The sequence below is a fragment of the Ambystoma mexicanum genome, chromosome 12 (assembly GCF_040938575.1).
Source record: "Ambystoma mexicanum isolate Mex_15411 chromosome 12, UKY_AmexF1_1, whole genome shotgun sequence".
Classification (NCBI taxonomy): Eukaryota; Metazoa; Chordata; class Amphibia; order Caudata; family Ambystomatidae; genus Ambystoma; species Ambystoma mexicanum.
In genome coordinates this window covers 794,545,301-794,566,930 of record NC_090936.1, presented here as the reverse complement: position 1 = coordinate 794,566,930, position 21,630 = coordinate 794,545,301, and the positions used below count along the sequence as shown (strand labels likewise).

The following is a 21,630-nucleotide window of genomic DNA, read 5'->3' as shown; positions in this document are numbered from 1 at the left end:
TTCAGATGCGTCTAACACTCATATTTCCACCCAAAACATTCAAACACACGCTATCACATTCCTACTCATTCACCCACCAGTCACTCACTCATACATCTCTAACATCCACTATCACTGCATTCTCCAAACAGGCATACTGACACCCAGAACATTCAAACACAAACACACACTATCACATTTCTTCTCATTCGGCCACTACTCACTGACCCATAGCACATACATACATCGGATACGCACTTCACACATGCAAAATACACATCACATAAAAAAAAATAAAAAAGCCTTTCTACCTGTTTTTCCAGCTTTGGTCCGTACTTCCAGGCCACCCTCGGCTCCTATGTGCGCACACAAACAGAAACCAGGAAGCTGGGAGAGCTTGCTGGTTCCTGTATATAAGCCGCGACGAAGCCGTAGGAGAAGCAGTTGGAGCTGAATGTGGCATGTGACACGTGACACATGCCATGGTCAGGTCACCCTTCTGAGTGCTTACTTCTGCGAGCCCGGCCCAGCCTTCACCCTGATGGTTGAGGACTGGACCGGGTCCCGCATTGACCTGGTGTGGCAGGGTTCCCGCTACTCTAGTGCCCAGGAGCTTCCATTTAAAAAAAAAGTTTTTTTTTTTAATTCAGGGGAAGCCAGTGAGACCACAAGGGTCACGGCTGCGACCCCTGGAAACCCCCAAATGACATCCCTGATTACAAGCACCAACACTAGTTAAAAGATAACTGTAAAAATACATCTAAGGGCCTCATTACGGCTTTGGCGGTAGCCATGCCGCTACTGGCGGCATGGCTGCCTCCAAAACCGGGTCCTGGTTCCCTGAATGGGGAATTACCGGGCCATTCTGAGTTAGGAGGGCCCGGTAATTCCTCCCTCAGGGAACCCAGTCCCGGACCTTCCCCATTCCCATTCGAGCCCCCATAGGGCTCAATGGCAATGGGTGCAGGGAGCTTACAACGGGCCGATTACGACCGGCCCGTTGTTAGCTCCCTGGTCCCCACGCCTGGTTTTACCGGGCGTCCTTACCGGATCCCGCGAGGAGACCTCGTAATCGGGCGGAATGGGAATAACGGGTCTGCATCCATTAGCGGACCCAGTTGACCCATTCCGCCTGACTCGTAATGAGGCCCTAAATCTTTGGTTATCTCATGTACGGAATGCATTCCTCTGTCTGTCTCATGGGTTTATTAATGTGGTTGTATGTTATGATAGGTCATTTATAATGCGCTTAATACCCAGAGGTTTCAAGCGAGGACCCGGGTATAGAACCTGTGTTGCTCCGTGTCGTCTTGCTTCCAAGAACGAGCACGTTGCCCCTGAGATATCCTCCCGAGACGTATGCATGCATGCATGTGATGGGCTTTACATAGTGTAAACCTAGCTGTGAAGCAACATAGTACTGTACAAGTGGATACAGTAATAGTATACATGCATGCAGTTAGATCGATACAATATTTAGGGTACACTTGGAAGGTCATGGGGACAAGTGATACAAGTGGATATAGGCAGGCAACCATTTTGTTTCAGAACAATGTCAAAATGATCTTTTAACAGTTGACCCCCCCCCACCAATAAAACCATAACCTTACATCTGTTTTTCTTATTTATTTTTTGAGTATTGTCCAGTGCAAACTTATTTATTTATTTATTACATTTGTTGATCGTGCCCAGACCCGGAGGTATCACAGCGCTAGTTACAGAAAGTGTGGTACAGTTAAAAATAAAAGTGAAAAAGTAGCCATTCGAGTTACAGTGTAGTAGTAGTAGGTGGTAGATGTACATTTTGTCAAGCCTCACCTCATGGTAGGGGGCTAGTTCTGGAGTGCAGGCAATTATCATTGCATTCAATGGCTGCTAAAGTTACAATAGGTGCAATGCAGGTAACAACCATGTACAGCTAACATGCTGCTAATGTCAAATAAGCTATATTCTGGGAAACTTCAACTATAGCAGAGTGCTGCTAGAGTGTAACAGCATGCAGTCGTGAAATACCATGGCATGCATAAGGTTACAGGCAAAATGGGTATGTAAGAGGTTGGGAGAATAACACTTTGTGGCAGACTGGTGGGTAATTAAGGGATGGTGGGTAGATGAGGTATATAACATGGTGAGGAGTGAAGTAGGCTTAGGAGCAAGCAGATATAGGAGGGATATAAATGTTGTGAGGCGTGTTCAAGTGGCTAGGTGCAGCAACAGTATGCAGCACTATGAGGGATATGAGGCAATAGAAGGGTAGGGTAGTCAGCGGACGAAAAGCAGAGGAAAAGGTAACATATAGGCAGTGTGCAGAAGACAAATGATACAGACGTCACGTACTGGCAAAATCAGACCCTTGTAGCAGGGACACTGTTTGCTGGGCGTGCCAAGAGAGACAAGGATTGTTATACACATGGTAATGGATAAAAACAAAAGTCATACCATTGCCAGAGTCAATAAATGTGCAAGGTGGGCAGCACAGGGGGTCTCCTTACTTATTTTATTGAGGTATACAGAGCAGTAAGATAGACTCAGCACAAGCTGAGTAGTTGAAGGTCTGGTAATGGATGAAGTGTGCAGTCTTGGAAGGCACTGTGGCATAGCTGGTGGTAGAGCTCTGTGATGCCATCCATGCCCAGACAGGCCCAGACAGCGGGATGAGGCCTTAAGAGTCTGCCTTTAGCGGCAGACTCAGCAGGCTTCCCCTGCCGGCTTTGCGCAGCCTCTAACAATGAGGAGGCAGCGAGCCAATGGAGAAGCTCCATAGATCGGGTTAATCTTGTTTGGCTCCAGGTGAGCGGGAGGAAGCGGCAGCAGCCATGATAGTGTGGAGCCCAGGCTCCTGCACACTATCCGATGTAAGTGCAGGTGCTGTGACCGAGGGAGCACAAGCCAGTCTGCATTGCTCCAACATGGCTGTTGGTAATTGTGAGAGTTGTGAACTGGGTCACTAGTGATCCATAAATATTCCCGGATCACCCCAGTGAAATCTTAGGTCACTCAAGTATATTCCTGAGTTGATTTCCTTTACTGAACACTACCCTGATCTCGTAGGGGGATTCATACGTATATGCACTAAAATATTATTGAGTGTCTTCATGGACCTGCCCTACCCAGCTTAACCTAACAAATATGATTGTTCATTACTTAGGGTCATTCGAGAATGCGCCCCAGTGGTAGTGCGAGCCATGTTTTTAATCCTTTTCAACATGTACTAAATAGTGGCGAAGGTCTGAAAAGAAATAGTCCTGACTAATCTACGTCACAAAATTCAAAGGCGATCAAAATGCCTGACATTTGGCTGATTATTTAGTTTAACCCATAAAGTTTGCTAAGGACTATTTTAGTCACCTTTAGAGCTCTGTGCACAGGAAATCTCTATATAAGGAATAGTTGTACTCCTTCCTCCACTTGATTAGAAACCTGAACCCACTTTTTTGAATTAGTCATGTGATTCGAGCTGTTGTTTCACTAAATCTAGCTAGTTGCAGTACTATTCATCCAACCACCAGTAATCTAACAATCACTAAAAACAATAATTTCTGCATCAGATTTATGAGCAATGATTGGCTATTTCACCAGCCTGTTTATCCAGATCATAATTGATATGGGCATTGAACGCAAATGGCATGAATCTTAACTTGTAATCATTTTCCAGTTTGTGAATGATAAAAACCCAATCCTTTAATGATGTTTTTGTATGCTGAACTGTGTTCAGGTATTCCAATGTACCCTTTTTGTCATATGCTAAAAATTGAAGAAATCCTATTGTAACATGGAAGTGTAAAAGCAAATTAAAATTCACCCAACAGATGACTGCGCAATGCGCGAGCCGCGCATGGAGACCTAGCTGCATCGGCTTCCAGCGGCCGCGGCAAACATTCTGTGATATCCTGCCCCCCAGACCTCAAAACAGCCCCAAAGCAAAACGACACAGAGGGGGAACCACCAGGGCAGCACGCGCCGCATCCCAGCGAAAAATCAGAGTCAGATGCACACGAAAACGAGCCGGTGACCGCCAGCGTGTTGCCGACTGCCATTTTGGCTGACATAGAGGAGCAGTCAGTCTGCATACCCCCAAGCCACCAAACCATCGAGGCTCCCGGGGGAAAGCGGAACGGAGGCGTAGGACAAGCTGCTGAGGCGAGATCAGCAAGGACAAGCAGGCGCATCCTAACAATACGACCGGGACTGCCATAGGCACAACCTGGGACACCTCACACCCGCCCGACTCCAGAGTCCGCCCGGCCATCAGCCACGGAGACCGGCGAATACACACGCCGGCAGAGCAAGGTGAGAGGTGCCTCTGACATACGCGCATCACCCTGAAACAGCGGCGGAGACCCCCCTCCACGGAGATCACCCACACTGAACGTGGGTCAGGGCAGCCATAACCAGGGTCACCCCTCCCCCAGCCAGCATAAGCACCTGCATTACCCCGTGCCCACAGCATCAAATGCCACAGCCTTTCCCTCTTCCGCCACGCTACTGGCAAGAGGCTAAAAAGAGACTGGCAGCGGGGCACCACCTGCGGGGCACTGCTTCCAGGGGAACGTGGACCCCCAACGCACAAACCACAATCCCTGCAGGACAACCAGCCCTGGATGATGGACCCACACGCAGCTCGCACAAAGAAATAGACACTGAGGCTGCTGCAAGTACCCAAGACCCGAACCTGGGAACGGTGCATCCCTCCATACAAGGCACAAGACAAGCACTCCATACTGAAGAGGCCTCTGGCACATCTGTGACAGTGGGCGAATAGCAACAGTGTGATAGCTGGCTACACCCCAAAACACACTGGACTAACCTAGGCCAAGAGGCCTAGGAATTAACTACCACAGGGAAAACCCACCCAGCACTGGCTAAGCAGTAACCTTTCTGGAGACTCTGATCACACAGTGGCGATCACCACCCACATATGGGTGAACCAGTAGCCAACCTTTGAGGCTGCAGACTGCACCCACACCGTGGACGACGCCTGACTCTGCTCAGCAGGCAGACCTGCAGTAAGCACCTTACCCTTGAGCAACTGGAGGAAACATCACTGGCACCAGAGCAATCCTAGGACCTGGTGGTCCCTCCACCACAGCGTAGGCCGGAATAGCAAAACAGGACACACGCATAGCTCTCAACGCCGGGTCCCACCGGGTAGCCGAAACGAAACTCTCAGACCCAGTGCAACAGGACGACCCTAAGGAACAACACTGCCACAAAGGAATCTACACGCCCAAGGGCTACTAGCTAACTTCATCATACCACTTGCCCCACCGAGCTACATAATGGGAAAAGACAAAACCAAAAGACAAACCCTCCAAAGCAAGATGGACCTCTACACAGTTGGACCCCTCCAGAGCCCCCCAATCACAAACCCTGGAAAAGAAGGATCTGGAGAGGAGGAACTCAACATCTCGCTGACAGACGTTATGAACGTCATCAAGTAGGACGCTTGGTGCACTGCGCATCCAGACCGTAGAGAATACTCCTACCGCTCTGGAGCCCACGCCTCACTTTCCAGATTGGACTATTTCTTCATCGCATCCATAGATACACATAAAATACGCAAAGCGCATCTACTCCCCAGAGGAATCTCTGACCACTCCCCTCTAGTAATAGAAATCAGGACCTCCAGACCAAATCCTCTCCCGTGTTGGCACCTAAACAATTACTACCTGCGATTCCCGGAACTGGAAGTAAAGATTCAAGAGACCACCAAAACATACTTTGAACTGAACACAGGGACTGTAGCTGACCCGGGTACCCTTTGGGAAGCCTATAAAACAGTGCTAAGGGGCGACATCATCTCTTGGTCAACCGCGCACAAGAAAAAGCACCTTGCCGCGGTAGACGAAGCCGAACAGCAGGTCCAAAGCACAGAAGAAGTCCACCTAGCACAGGACGCACCAGAGACACACCGGGCACAAACACTAGCGCAGAAACGCCTCCATAACATAGCCCTGGACAATGCCAGGCAGGTGCATAGAACCCTACGCGCTAGAGTATATGAGACTCGGGATAAAGCTGGCAAAATGATAGCGTGGCTAGAACGCAGGAATGAAGGCCACAATCATGTTAGACAACTCTGCAATGGTGATTCTGACTAACGGCGGACAGAGACATAGCGGAGGGCTTCGCCACATACTACGCTAACCTATACAGGACACCCTCCTCCCCATAGACACATAGATATTGGACAGAATCACCCTCCCCACTCTTACCACAGAGCAGCAGTCCCTCCTTGACAAGGAGATCACCGAAGAAGAAGTGAGTGCAGCCATGTCAGGATTCCAACCCGGGAAATCCCCAGGCCCGAATGGTTTTCCAACAGAAATCTGGCAGAGGATAGGGGCAAATGAGATCGCCCCACACCTACTGTGCATGTACCAAAATGCGCGAGACCAGGGATCCCTGTCACCGGACCTCAGAGAAGCCACTATAATAGTGCTACCCAAGGCAGACAAACCCCCGAAAACTGTGGGTCGAATAGACCCATCTCCCTTATAAACAGCAAAACAAAAATCTTAGCAAAGGTCTTAGCCAACTGACTGCAATTGGTCATTACATCTCTGATCCACCCGGACCAATGTGGCTTTATGCCACAGAGGTCAGCCTGAATGAATTTATACAGACTACATCCTGCTTTAGAAAGAGCAGACAGACTCCAGGGACCGTTGGCACTACTGGCTATCGACTTCGAGAAAGCCTTCGACTTGGTACACTAGGAGGCCATATGGGAAATAATGCTCCTCATGGGATTCGGTCACCAATTCATGACATGGGTAAAACTCCTCTACAACCGCCCAAGGGCAAGAACTAAAGTAAACGGCTGGCGGTCAGAACCCTTCACCCTAGGGCGGGGCACAAGGCAAGGATGTCCCCTATTAGCTATGATTTTCGCATTAGCAATAGAACCCCTTGCAACACTGATTAGGGAGTCAGAACTATGGGAGGGCTTCCGATGGTCGAACACATGGGAAGACAGGGTCTCATTGTATGCAGACGACCTATTAATCTTCTGAAGGGCCCGGCACACTCAAACCCCGCAATCACACACTTCCCCTCTAGCTCCCTCTCTTCTCCTCCCCCCTCTCCTCCCTCTTCCACTATGTCTGTCTTCTCATCTGTTTCTACTTCGGATGTCTCCTCCCTTCTTGCCAAAGCCCACCCCACATCCACCCCCTCTGACCCTCCCCCCTCCGTTCTCATCCCTAAGATCTACCCTCTTCTTATCCCGTACCTTACCACTTTCTTCAACTCCTGCCTCTCTTCATCTACCTTTCCCTCAGCTTTCAAACATGCAACGATTATTCCTGTCCTAAAGAAACCCTCTCCTGATCCACTCCTAACCACTAACTACAGACCTATCTCCCTTCTACCTTTCCTTTCTAAACTCCTTGAGCATCTCACATACTCTCAACTCTCTTCCTTCGTCTTTTCTTCTGCTCTCCTTCCTCCCTTCCAATCTGGCTTCCGACCCAAACACTCCACTGAAACTGCTCTCACCTCTATTCTCAATTCTCTCCTCTCTGCTCGGCATGCCAAGCAATCTTCCTTCCTTATTCTCCTTGATCTCTCTGCAGCTTTTGACACTGTCGATCACCCACTCCTGCTACACACTCTCTCCTCCTTCGGATTCAAAGGCCCTGTTCTGAAATGGTTATCTTCCTACCTCTCTTCTCGTTCCTTTGCTGTCTCATGGGGGGGCCATACCTCTCCTTCCTTCCCTCTCAAATACGGTGTTCCTCAAGGCTCTGTACTTGGTCCTTTCCTCTTCTCTCTTTACACCTCCCTCATTGCCCCTGTTATCTCCTCCTTTGATATCTCCCATCACTTCTATGCTGATGATACTCAACTCTTTCTCTCTTTCTCCTCCTTCACACCTGACCTCCATCTTAAACTCTCCTCCTGTCTCACAGCCATCAGGAACTGGATGTCCTCCCGCCTCCTCTCTCTTAATACTGATAAAACTGAAGTCCTTTTCTTCCCTTCTAACACACTTCCTCTTCCCTCTCCTCCCCCTTTCATCCACTTTCCTCCCTCCAACCTCCCTATCTCCTCCCATGCTCGTAATCTAGGTGTTCTATTTGACTCCTCTCTCACCTTTTCACAACACATTTCACTTACCTCCCACTCCTGCCGATACCACCTCTACAACATTCGCAAAATCCGTCCCTCCCTCACATTCCATGCGACCAAACTCCTTATCTCTTCTCTCATCTTTTCCCGACTATTCTACTGCTCCTCCTTAATCTTTGGACTTCCTGCATCTCAGCTTGCCCCCCTTAAATCCATTTACCACTTCGCTGTTCGTACCCTTTGTCTCCTAACTTCCCGTGACCCCATCCCCTCCTCGCTCTCTCACCTTCGCTGGCTACCTTTCCACTTACAGTTAAAATTCTGCTTTCTCTGCCTTGTTTTCAAATCCCTACATGGTCTTGTTCCTCCTTATCTCTCTTCCCTTCTCACCTTTTACTCCCCCTCTCGCTCACTTCGTTCTGCTGACCATTTCCTCCTCACTGTGCCTCCTCCCCCCTGTGCTTCCTCCCGGTTCCGCTCCTTCCAACTCCTTGCTCCTCTTCACTGAAACTCACTCCCCCTCTCAATCCGCTCTTCCACGACCCTCCCCTCATTTCGCACTTCCCTTAAATCCCTTCTCCTTCATTCTCCACCTTGAAGGCCTCCCCTGTCCTCTCTTCCTCCCCCCTTCTTTCCCTCTTCTAACTCCTCTCTCCCCACTCCTATTTCACTCTCTCTCCTTTCTATTTTTCACTTGTTCTATCCTTCTCTTGTCCCCCTCACCAATCCTACTCCCACTCCACTTCCCCTCTCCCTCAGTTAATTGCTCTTTGCACTGTTTTGTTGTCGAATGATTCATAATGTAATTTTTGCTCCCAATGTTTGTTGTTGTTCTCTGTATGAGTTGTTCCATTGTACAGTGCCTTGGTGTAAGGCGCTCTATAAATAAACAAATCAATCAATCAACCAATCAATCAATATGGAGCATTCAGTGGTCTACGCGTCAACTGGTCCTTATCTATACTATTTCCGATCGGGAGGACAAAAGACACAGCCCTGGAAAACTGCCCATACCAAGTTGAAACAACACGATTCAAATACCCAGGCATACAGATCACAAATAATCTCACAAACTACATACCCAAAAACTTACATCCCCTTACAACAAGATTCGTAGAGGATACGCGGCACTGGGTATCACTATCAGTAACCCTACTAGTCAGAGCGGCCTTTTCAAAATGATTGCCCTACCCCGCTTCCTGTACATCCTACAGAATGCCCCATTATATATTCCAAAGCTTGAGTTCCAGAAAATCGACCAAGCCCTCCGGAAACTGCTGTGGTGCGGCAGTCACCCACGAATAGCACTTACCACACTCCAAAGGTCCATATAGGAGGGAAGAATCGGTCTGCCTAGACTACAAACATACTATTGGGCCAGCCAGATGGCAGTCGTGAATGACATGCTACATGGGGACGCAACACTGCCACATGTCAAAGCTATAAACTCTAACAAGGAACTGCCCTCCCTCGAAATCCTATACCGCAATCTGAACAGAGCAGCTCCCCTGTCCATGTTAACACACCTGTCACGAATCTGGACAGAAACACACAAACACATGGATTGTGACATGAAACTAACCCCTGAGCAACCACTGTAGAACAATAGATACCTACCAGAAATCAACAAGCTTCCTATATGCCCCGTCTGGGCTACCCAAGGACTCATGAGGATCAAAGACATCATACAGGAAGGCAAGATGGTCACATTTGAAGCTTTACAATCCAGCTACTCTCTCCCACCAACAGAATAATACCGCTACACGCAAATAAATGATGCAATATGAGCCCATTTCCCGGACATGACCAATATGCCGGAGTACACCCCGATGGAACGCAATATATTTCCGGAGCAAATCAATCACAAAGTCACCTCAATCAGGTACAATGCGATTACCTCCTTCGCCACAAAGGAACTATCCAGCCTTAAAGCCAAATGGGAACGAGATGTAGGTGCACTACAACCAGAAGACTGGATAACCGCACTGATGCACCCTAGGGAGGCCGCAATTTCATCCAGACTTCGGCTGTACAGCTAAAGATCCTACACCGAACCTACTATCTGAGAATGGCCCGATGGGGTAAAATCTCAGACCCACGGTGCTTACGCTGCAAACGGGAATGTGATCACATACAACTATTTTGGCAGGCATGCTGCGGCGAGCTATCTAGGGTCATGGGCAAAACAATACAGGAAGAACCAAAGCAACTAGTGTTGGGGGTGGATGACGAAAACGATTTGACAAGATACGAAATGTTATTCCTGTCAACTGCCACAGCAAAACTCAGAAGAAACATTGCACAGTTATGGGGCTCAGAAGTCACCCCCAGCTTCGATCAATGGGTTACGGACATGGACATATGCGCCGCAATAGAACACAGGGTGTACACCACAAGAGGCTGCCCTGACAAAGCAAACAAAATATGGCAAAAATGGGATAGGACCTAGTCAGGTAAATACAGACACGTGTACATTACGACACAGGAAAACGCCAAAAGAATATAGCCCAGTACTGACTGTGACTCTGTGCTCTAATCTGCGCTGCTGTTGCCCGAGATGCAAAGGGAGTTGGGGTGGGGGAGTTTACGTCGTGATTTTCAGTAAATGCACGTTTAATAATGTTTGTGAAAAACCAATAAAAATTGTTTAATTAAAAAAGAAAATGCACCCAACACGGAGTGATTAAATGCTGGAGTTGAAACAAAAATGCATGTATTGGATGGATTTCTTACAGACTTAGGACCCCATAAGACGAAATGAATTCATGGATTGGGGACTGCTTATTTAAAGCAGAGTTGACTGATAAGTAATGGTTTGTATATAGAATGTAAAAGTTGTGCAGATGGGTGTTTGCCAAACATGAGGTATAATGAAGCTATTTGCTTAATCTCTATGCTGAATCAGACTGAGTAAGACTTTGGGCCTCATTATAAGTTTGCCAGTCTGGGAACTATGGTACCAGTAAGCTTGCCGGTCCCGTAATTCCCGGACCGGCAAGCTAAAAGTTGTGCTCACAGGTGCCTTTCTGCCCACCAGGTAGGGCCTGGCGGGCAGAAAGGCACCCGTGAGTACAGCATGTCGGATGCACCAGCACCGTTATAAACGGTGTTGGTGCATCCAACCTCCCCATTCCTTCCCATTCAGCCCCATGGGGCCAAATGAGAATGGGGAGCATCTTTTTTCAAGCGCCTGCAAATAACCAATTACCGGGTCCAGCAGGGCCGTTATGACCCGGTAAGTGCCCATTCGAGGGCGCCGGGAAAAAAATGACACCGGTGGCAGCCGTGCCTGTATTACAGGCATGGCTACTGCCGATGTCATAATGAAGCCCTTTATTTTATGAAATGCAAGCACAAAAAATGGCGGATACTGTCTCAAGCAGTCTTCATTAAATAGATTCACAAGCCAGGAAGGATGAGGTAATCAAGGAAGTTCTGCTTACAAGGCAGCAATCAGCAGCAGTATAATTTTCTTTACTGTAAATGTGATACTCTATATACATTTCTTATTTCGAATTGGCACCTGAGACGATCGTCTGGATGCGTCACTTCTCCCCAGGAAAGAGTCCCTTTCCATGATGCTGCAGTGGTGCGGCTGCTACCCAATAGTCCCTCTATTGGTGGTTTAATGCGGGAGGACCTCGTGGGGGTGGACTCCCCCTCTGGTGATAAGGACAACCACCTCAGGTACAACCTGTTGTACAACATCACACCCCCAAATTCTTTAGCCCCCCATCCATTTCAAACCACTATATTGAGAATAAGCCAATGGATTTATGTAGTACCTCGGTTACAGCTAAGACAGATAATACTAGACGAAGAAGAGCACAGAAAAAATGAGGAATACTGACTGTGCTAGAATTTAGACGAGGTGGCTCACAGGACATATGAGGAACACCGAGAAGCCATTGACAACTGGTGCTGACGTTACGCTGGGGTGGTGTAAAACGTATAGAGTGGAAAGAGAAGTAGTACTTGGAGTCTACCCTCCTTGTCAGAGAGCCTGGGAGTTTTGAAGTCTGCACTCAACCCGAAGAGAGGGCTCTGCAGAGGACACCGACAAATGTGTAGAGAGACAGATGTATACGTCATCTCTAGTGGGCGCCCCCTCACCTCTGTCATACTGGTTTAGCAGCAAGTGACCACTGTGTGTGACACCAGGTATCGTCCCAATACTGCATCAAAGATATGAGAGACATTATGCACTAAGTGGAAGGATGTCTACATACACCACTGGACATAGAGGAGCTATAAGAGACATTAGACCAGAGTATAGTGACATCATGAAAAGAAGATACAAGGACTCATTGAAACAATGTACAAATATTTGACGAATTAAGATGTAACTGAAATAATAAGATAAACATGTATGCAGAAATGAGGAAATCATTAATTGAGAAAATAAGTAAGAGGAGGATCAATAAATGTACATACGCAGAAACGCAAGGTAGATAAGATATATATAGAAGCTTGATGGAGACAAAAATTTAACGCAATAAGGGCAGTCATGAAGAAAAATATGGACGTCAGACTCGTGTTAAGAATGACCAAACTACCTCAGAAACAGAGCAAGGCTGCAGAGCTGAAAGGTGCTGGCAAACAGATTTGTGCGAGGAACAAAGAATGTTTATTGGCCAGATATCAATAATACCACATCAGAGAATACTTGCAAGGCACAAAGGGAGTCAAAGAGGATAAGCTATGTATGCATTACATATTTCTCTTAGATTAAGCACAGAAGAAAACATCTGCAAGTGCCAACCATTGAACAATTAAAGACACAGTATGTGGGGTGGGATGACCAAGTCTCCAGAAGCCAAGAGGAGTAATAGCACCCAGCATTATTGTATTAAATAGCATCAAATAAAAGGTCAAAATGGACAAAATCGTGGTCTCCACACACATGATTCAAGACTTGAAAACAAGGCCTATTCATTAGGCTCCAACTGAAGAAGGTGGTGTACTTACAATCCCTTAAAAGTCCCGTAGAAGAGATCAGTCAGCAAGGTTAACTATAAATAAGAAGCCTTGGCTCGGGGCTTAACTGATGAGAGATGGTAGGCTAATTGACCAAGCGTGTAGTATTCTGACCTTATTCTCTGCGCCTGGGTTTCGTTTTGCTCACATGCTGCTAACAAGCTTAAAGTCCAAGGTTAGGAGAGTATGACCAATCACAAGTGCCTATCTAGCAGTGTACTATACAATGTTGCAGAAGCTAACCTGCTGCTGTTATTCTGCTAATAATCTGTATTATACGTATTGAGAGGTAGTTTGAGGTGTGACTACCAGATATAGGGCAGCCAACACCTAAACGATATATAGGTATATATTTTCCCTTAACCAATCCCTCCACCCAATAGGTTTTACTATTTGCCACATAGGATGACGTCATAGCTGACGTACATTGAAGTATAAAGCCTTTGTATAGTCAAGATATCACTGACAGTGAGTGAGCTGCAATCTGTCTGTTCACCAGGTTTCCCTATTTTATTTTAGCTGATAATAAAGTAGCACTTTGCCATATTCATTGATTCTGTCTGGTTATTTGGGTCTGAGATTGTTTATTTGAAATTCCATCTGGCACTTGTAACACTCCAGGTGCTACTGCAGAAGTGACTGAGGGAAGCCATGATGAGTCCTGCATCGGCTGGGCCAAGCCCAGAGGGAAGTAGGCGAAGCAGTGGCATGACCTCCAGGAGGAGGTGGACCACACAGTCCACAAACGGTGCTGAGACTGCAATGAGCCACAACACGTAGAGCCACCGCAGACGCAGTAATGAAGCAAATGGCTACCGGAAGTGGGAATGAGATGCTAACACAGTGCTGGTCTCTCCAGGGACTAGAATCCAAATCACATAAGCTAAAAGGAAGCACAGGCAGACTGGTAGGGCATGGGGGGGAGTAGATAGGTCTTTGCTTTATGCCGGGGCAACTGTGAGGCCTATCAGGGACCTAAAACAAGATGAATAGTGCATATGAGGAAATAAGTTCACTGACCACCAGAGAAGGGTCTGGGACCCCAACAGACGAGAGTCAAGCATCCAAGGAAATCTTCCTTGTACCAGTGGTGGACATAAACCCACTGACTGCCAGAGAAGGGTTTAGGGTTCCATCAGAAGAGAACCAAGCATTCGAGGAAATCTTCTTCGTATCAGTGGTGGAGAGAAGCCCACTGACCAGTAGAGAAGGGTCTGGGACCCTAACAGAAGAGAACCAAACATCCAAGGAAATCTTCCTTGTACCAGTGTTGGAGATAAGCCCACCCACCATCAGAGAAGGGTTTGGGGCCCCATCAGCAGAGAACCAAGCATCTGAATACATCTTCTTCATATCAGTGGTGGAGAGAAGCCCACTGACCAGCAGACAAGGGTCTGGGACCCCAAAATAGTGAAAGAGTGTCAAGATAAACACCAAGTTGAAAAATAACTCTTAAACACCAGGAGAAGGGAGTCATTCTCCTTGTGAGGAAACAGAATCTGTTCAAGTACATCAAAGAGATGCCAGGGGAAGGGAGTCATTACCCCAGGCCTTTTTTGTGAACTATATTGGAGAAGTGCAGACCAGTGCCAGGAGAAGGGAGCCATTCTCCTGGTCCAGAAAGTTGACTGTACAACGTGCTGCAACTACAAGCCAGGGGAATGAAGTAATTTCCCCTGGCATCCGTTTACCAGAGGACATTTGTGGAGACACCACCCATATACAGGAGAAGGGAGTCCCATTCTGTTAGATTGCCACAAGCCAGGGGAAGGGAGTAATTCCCCTGGTTCCTTGTCGCAAGAGAACATTTTTGGGAACACCACCTGTATACCGGGAGAAGGGAGTCATTCTCCTGGGTAAGGAACTTTCTGTTAGATTGCCATAAGCCAGGGGAAGGGAATCAGTCCCCCAGCTCCTTGTTGCAAGAGAACATTTGTGGAAACACCACCCGTATACCAGGAGAAGGGAGTCACATTCTGTTAGATTGCCACAAGCCAGGGGAAGGGAGTAATTCCCCTGGTTCCTTGTCGCAAGAGAACATTTTTGGGAACACCACCTGTATACTGGGAGAAGGGAGTCATTCTCCTGGGTAAGGAACTTTCTGTTAGATTGCCATAAGCCAGGGGAAGGGAATCAGTCCCCCAGCTACTGGTTGCAAGAGAACATTTGTGGGAACACCACCCGTATACCAGGAGAAGGGAGCCATTCTCCTGGAGAACACATTTTCTTTTGGTTTATTTTATTGTTGAGTTGTAGTGTAAGGGATAGAAGTAGGTTGTGACACAGGACAGTGGAATTTCATTTGGATGGAAATTCTGTCAGATCCTTTAGTATTAGATTGAGGCAGGGAAGCCCCTCTTAGAGATAGGTATAGTGATTTTTTTTTGTTTACAACCAATAAAAGTCTATAGCAATACACATGCCACCCTTGTGTAAGTTTCCTTCTTCGACACCCATCCACACACTACAAATTAATTACTTCCAAAACATGTTGTTTTAAAGGTATTAACATGGCTTTATAGCAATTATTTGATAGTGATTATGTAACATGACATTCATGGTTTAAAGAGCATCATGGAAAAAGAGTTTGATACAAATACATTGAATCAGGTTGTGAACACATCTCGTTCACCAAATACGAATGAGAATGTTCTGCGTCTATGAGGCATATACCATTTGATCAAGCATGACTACCAGCAGAGGCATTTTGAAGGTGAAATGATTTTAAAGAATGTCCTTTCGTTGTTTATTTTTAGAAACTATGAGATGTTATATTAATGAAACATGTGATCCATGCAAGAACTGTGCAAAAACTACTTACTTTCAGATCATTGAGACCACTCCATATCATGACAATGTGATTAATCGTCTGGAGATACGATGATATGAAAATGTACTCTCCAATGGTGTTTATATCAACAAGATGTGCTCCCTCTTGAGAAGTCTGACAGATATTTTGAGCATTTTGCCAAGTCTTCATATCTTTGCTGATTTTATAGCAGCTGTCTTTAAAAGACAACCAGCCCTCTGAGCATAAACCTGTGCAAAGTGAAACAAAATATAATGTAACGTTTTTTCATCATCACAAAAAGTGCAACTTGTCAAAGTCTAAACATTTTTTACAATGGCCAATTTATAAAAAGCTACACTAAGCAACATCATATTGAAATTTAAATATCTCACAATGGTTTCTCTCACCTCAATTTTGTTACCATCTGATGAAGTAGGTCTTTGTGACTTCGAATGCCAGTGCATTATTCCAGCACAGCAGAACAATTTCAGTTAGTCCAGTAAAATGTATCAAAACTCAAAATGTTGTGATTATTCTAATACTGGACTAACGCCGCAGGTTAGTTTGGGGATTGTAAGCCGTATGAATGATAATTAATGTAAGTAGTACAGAAAAATAACAATCTCACTGTTTCCCATTCTCAAATACAGTTTCAAATATGGGATTAAAAATGAGATTGTCGAACTTGTGTGTGGGGGCAAAGGGGATATTCTACCAAAGTATTTTTAGGGTAAGAGTGATTTTTTACAAAATGAATCAAATTATGAAATACTTATTCTGAGACATAAAATTCCTCTTCTGTTTAGGAAGAGCTTGAAAACATCAACAGGGAGCTTAGACTAGCAAATATAAAGAGATTCTGAAAATCATTTTATCAGACAATAGGATAAGAAACTTTCTCCAGAAAATTATAGAGACAGCTAACATAAATAAGTCTTGAAATGATTATAAGCTTCCTCGGAGGACAAGTAAACATGGCAATACAATTTATAATTTACAAACTATTAAACAAACTAACAATATACGCGTGTCAGCATAATTTGATAAATAACCCATACTTCTGAAACTCTAGTACATTTCTAACAGCCCATTTATGCCTGGGAAAAATACCATTGCTGGCAGGAAGGATGCACGGAAGTGGCTGCTCAGAGCAGTGTGGCCTGTGCTCCTCCCACCACTCCACTCCATTCACCTTCACTACTGGTCCCTTCTGATCTCTCATGGAGGGCTGATGCAGTGATGGAGCAGAGAGCAGGGAGCCATGGCCTGGGACGCCTGAGTGATGCCTTCAAGGATGTTTATGGTACATTGGGATCTGGTCAAGTTTCCACTGATCCTTCCTGCAATGCCCACCTGCTGCTCGTATCATTAACTGCCACACAATTGGCCCTTGCTGGCTCCTGTCCAAAGCACCTGCCTCCCTCTGCAGAGACGGTGTTGGAGAGGTATGATGGCTGCAGGAGGGTTGACTAGGGTGGTCCTCCAGGTTGGACACGGGACACAAATATGAGGCCAGGCCCGACAATAGGTAGGAGGGGCCCCTTGACCTACATCAATAAATCATCTGCTGGGCTGATTGTTCATGCTGGCACCCAGCACTCTCCTGCATCAATTTGCACCCCCTTTATACCATCTCATATCAGTTTGCAGTGAGCCCCATGGAGCATGCAAAGAGAGGGATGTTGGGGGTGGAGGGTGCTGATAGCACAGGCTGCAGATGTTTAGAGTGGTAAGGGCTTATAGGTCAAGTGAGAGGGGCGGAAGCGAGTGTTTGCATGATGGCATCTCATTTGCAGGAACTCCTCATCATAGCTTCCCTTCTTTAAAAGCCTTCTCTTTCCTTGTGCCCATTCGTTTTCTTCTCTGGTAGTCTGTTTATTCAGCCATCATCTACTCATATTCCAACTTTTAGTCATCCTGTAAGCCCTTTTTCCTGATACCTTGATTACTCAAGTCCCAAAATGTTCCCTGGCATACGGATCACAACGTTATTGCAGCCCCTGGAATGGAGGTGTAGGAAGGCACTGAAGGTTCTCTATGCCAAGCAAATGGGGCAATGGGACACAGTTGTCTGGGATACATAGATAACAGTGTCTCAGATGCTCCAGATGAGAAGGCCACAGAGCCATAATTCTGTTTCCTGTATGCCTTTAAGTACCTTGGTGAAAGAGCTGGAGGCAGTCTTAACAGCTATCCAGGGCAATAGAAGTAGGAGCAAGTTCGGATGTTGAAGGTTTGTGATCCTGGTCTGCAGGCCTTTCCCTGTGCCCTTTCTCCTGCCCTGGGACGATCGTTGACTGAAAGCTCTACCATCTGTCATGAATAGACCCCTCAAAAGCTGGGCCCTATAGACGTCCTGTTAATGTGCTCCACTTCAAGATGGTGCCCTCCTTTTCCTTACTTCATGAGAAATCTGTGTATCCAACATGGCACTCTGCTGGCAACGCCATGCGTGACCGCATTGCCGCAACAGTTATCAGCCTCAATCAGACCCAGCACGGAGCACCTTAGCGCTAAGGTAATTCTTAGCTCACTGCTCCTTGTTTTTCTTCTCCATGACTTTCATCCTGTATTTTTTTGCTGCTTCCTCCTTCCTAACGTTCCTTGCCTCGTCCTGTTGCTCCGTTCCTCCTTGCTTCGAGGACCTTTCTCTTGCTCACTCCTTTTCGTGTGTGCCAGCTTCCTGGATTTTTGCCTCCTGTACTTGTGCTGTTTCCTGCTTGCATTCTTCAAACCCCTGGGCGCTCGTCTTCTCTTAGGGGGGTCGATTCTGGACAGTGCTCATCTTTACTGCCTAGGAATTATTTGTGTTCATCCTGATTACTTGGGGGTCATTGGAACCAATTCTACTATTGCTGCACATCCCAATCTTCAAGATCTATACTAATTCCGCATCAGGTTTTTTTACCCATCTGGGTTTTTCCTGACTGGTGGTTGTCTCTGGGTGTTCCTCTGTGTGGTGGTTCATTCATCGGGTAGGGTTGTGTCCAGAGACATTCACCCATTTCTACACGACTACCGGACCAACCAAAGAAAACGCCAGAACAAGACTGCAAAGCCTAACACAGAAAGCAAGACACAGGTGAGACTACAAACTCATTCTTCTGAAAGTTCTACGTAACAGTCTGACCCTGAACCTGAGACCACAGTTCTCAAAATGTATCAACCAACTTGCAGCCCATGAAAATCCTCAATGCCGTTTGAAAGAATCTTTGCAAATGTTCCCTATCCCCAATTGGTCTAATTGTCAGTCACTCTTTAAATTGCTATGTTTTGCTTGCAAAAACGGTCACTTCCTCTGTAATTGTGATTTGTCTGCTTAGCACTTCAGTCTCTCTGGCACTGTGGTTCACCCCTTATGTAGCACTCAAACTGTAATTCACTCCCTCTGGAATTGCTGTTCGTTATCTATGGCATCATCCCTCACCCCAGTTTTTTCCCCTCTAGACTAGTGGTTTAGCATATGTTCTACCCCCTGCTGAGCCTGTGTGTTTCTCCACCTTGCAAAGCATGTGTTCTTCCCCCTACTTGACCCTGTGTGTTGTCCCCCTATGAAACCTGTTAAAATGTATTTAAAAAATCTGGCCTAGTGGACAGATTTCAGGAGGCCGCTTTAGTTATAGTGGACAGGGGAACTCAGAGGTTAGCCAAATCAAGTTGAGCGTAGAGAATGATATGATATTATATGATATGGCATTTATAACATGCCTATACACAAGTGTTTCAAGGCGCGACAAGGCAAGGGAGGGGAAACAACGGGAGGCAAAAGACAACAATCTTAGTAGCCCTAGTGACAATGAGATTGCGCAAGTACAAGGGAGATTGGAGGGGACAAGTGGCAGGAGAAGGGGAGGAAGGGCAAGTGCAGAACACAGGTTCAAAAACAAGTAGTGCGGCCAGCAGGAGGCAGTGCAGGGTTAAGTGCAGACAAGTGCCTGATAAGTGCACGTAAAGGGACTGTAGGGTTGCAGATATAGACCCAAGTGCAAGGGTTGCCAAGAGGTTGTGCAGGTGTGTAACTGGGAGGGCAGGAACCTGGGCCCGAAGGTCAGAGGGTAGCCAGGTGACCAGTGCAGTATCAGACAGGAGATCAGCAGGGAAGAGAAAGAGAGAAGGCAGAAGCAAAGAGGAAAGTGTTGAGAGGCTTCCAGAGCCGGAGATGGTTCTGCTCAACTTTCAGGGCAGGGAGGCTGTTCCAGAGGGTGGTGCGAGCAGGAGAGACGGATCTGCTCTCGACTCGTTGCTTGGAGAAGCGCCTGACCCTTAAGGACTTGGAGGTGGAAGAACGAAGAGCTCGAGTAGGAAGATATTTCCGAACAGAGAGTTGTATTGCAGACAGACAATCCGGGATGAGAGAAGAAGAAGAGGTGGCAGAGCGTAGCCTGGAAGCAAGCAGAGTGTCATCCGCATAGCACTAAAAGTTGGAGCAGAGAACAGCAATGCGGTGGGCGAGAGGTGCCAGGTATTGGTTGAATAACCAAGGAGAAGGGTTAGACCCCTGTGAAACACCACAGGTAGAGAGAGAGAGAGAGAGAGAGAGAGAGAGAGAGAGAGAGAGAGAGAGAGAGGAGAGGAAGGACCGAAGTTGGACCTTGGAGGGTAGGTCAGAGAAGAAAGAAGTCAGCCAGGTGAGAGCCTGATCAGTGATACCCAGGTATCAGTGGTCAAGGCATAGTCTTGGGAGTGAGTGAGTGTGATCAGGGATCCACAATGAGTCCACAAAGTGAAGCACACAATAATTCCGCTTAGACAGGTAAGGACAGAAATATTTATTATAGGCTCAAAACACACTAGAAAAATTAATCACGCAAGTAGTAGTATCACAAAACACTCAGGTACCAAACATCTATACAGTCACCTCAGGTTTGAAGAAATGCATACAATTCACTTAAACACCTAAAATAAGGTAAATAATGATGCAGTAAGGAGAAACAATTCACAAGACTAATATCCTAACTTTACAAGTCTAATCCCTATGTTGAATGGGTTCTTGTGTCCAAAAGTCACAAAAGCTTCTTCTCAGGAGAGGGGACAAAGGTAGGAAAGATTCTTGTGGTGGTGAAAAATGTTCTCAATATTAGAGGTTAGTAAAATTATTTTTCTATCCTTTAAAACAGCTTTTAGAACAAACAATCAAAAAACGATTAAATGAAATAAACCGCAGTTCATTCTAATGTTTATTATAGGGGAGGTAGGGAGGCTGAATGTATTGTGAGTACTCCCACCTCTGACTCCACCTCTGACTCTTATTTTCCCAAGTGACTAGGCAGGTTTACTTGAAGTCGCTGGTGGTAGGTTTTCCCGTTGCCTGTTTGATCCAGTAGAAGATGCCCAGGATCTGATGGTGCAGTGCGGATTCCGGTCGGGTCCAAGAGCTGAGTGCAACCTTTTCAAATGAAGAAATGCAGCAGGTGCCAATTCAGGTCTTTTGAGGGCACGTTACTAGATAGAGGAAAGGAGGTTCCAGCGACACTCACTGCACATGGGCGACAGCAGACGTCTCTCCAGTCGCTTTCGAACAGCTCCTTCCCATGCGCGATTTCTAGATGCTGGGAAGCTGATCCTTGGCAGCAACGTGACTTGTAGCATGGGCTGGTGACTACCGAAGTTCCAGATGAAAATGCCGAACAGCAACACTTCTGTTGAGTTAGTCCTCGGGAGAGCTGGTCTGTCCACCAGGTGGTCCAGGGATGATTCCGAGGGCTTTGGATGGCTGGATCTGCAGAAAGGGTTGAGACTGGTTGGTCCCACCAGTCCAAGGGTCAAGGCCCCGAAAAGGGCCTTCTCAGATCAGGTAGTCCAGCAGGGAT

At 46.6% G+C, this 21,630-nt stretch overlaps 1 protein-coding gene across 12 annotated transcripts in view; it reads right to left on the bottom strand.

Annotated features, from left to right (window-relative positions):
- Nucleotides 1-21,630, bottom strand: part of PTPRQ (protein tyrosine phosphatase receptor type Q) — a 2,012,995-nt gene that overhangs the window by 1,871,225 nt on the left and 120,140 nt on the right. For all 12 annotated transcript variants that reach the window (XM_069629300.1, XM_069629298.1, XM_069629293.1 and 9 more), the window contains exon 6: nucleotides 15,851-16,068. In XM_069629300.1, the coding sequence (XP_069485401.1) occupies nucleotides 15,851-16,068 (218 nt within the window). The remainder of the gene's footprint in view (nucleotides 1-15,850; nucleotides 16,069-21,630) is intronic.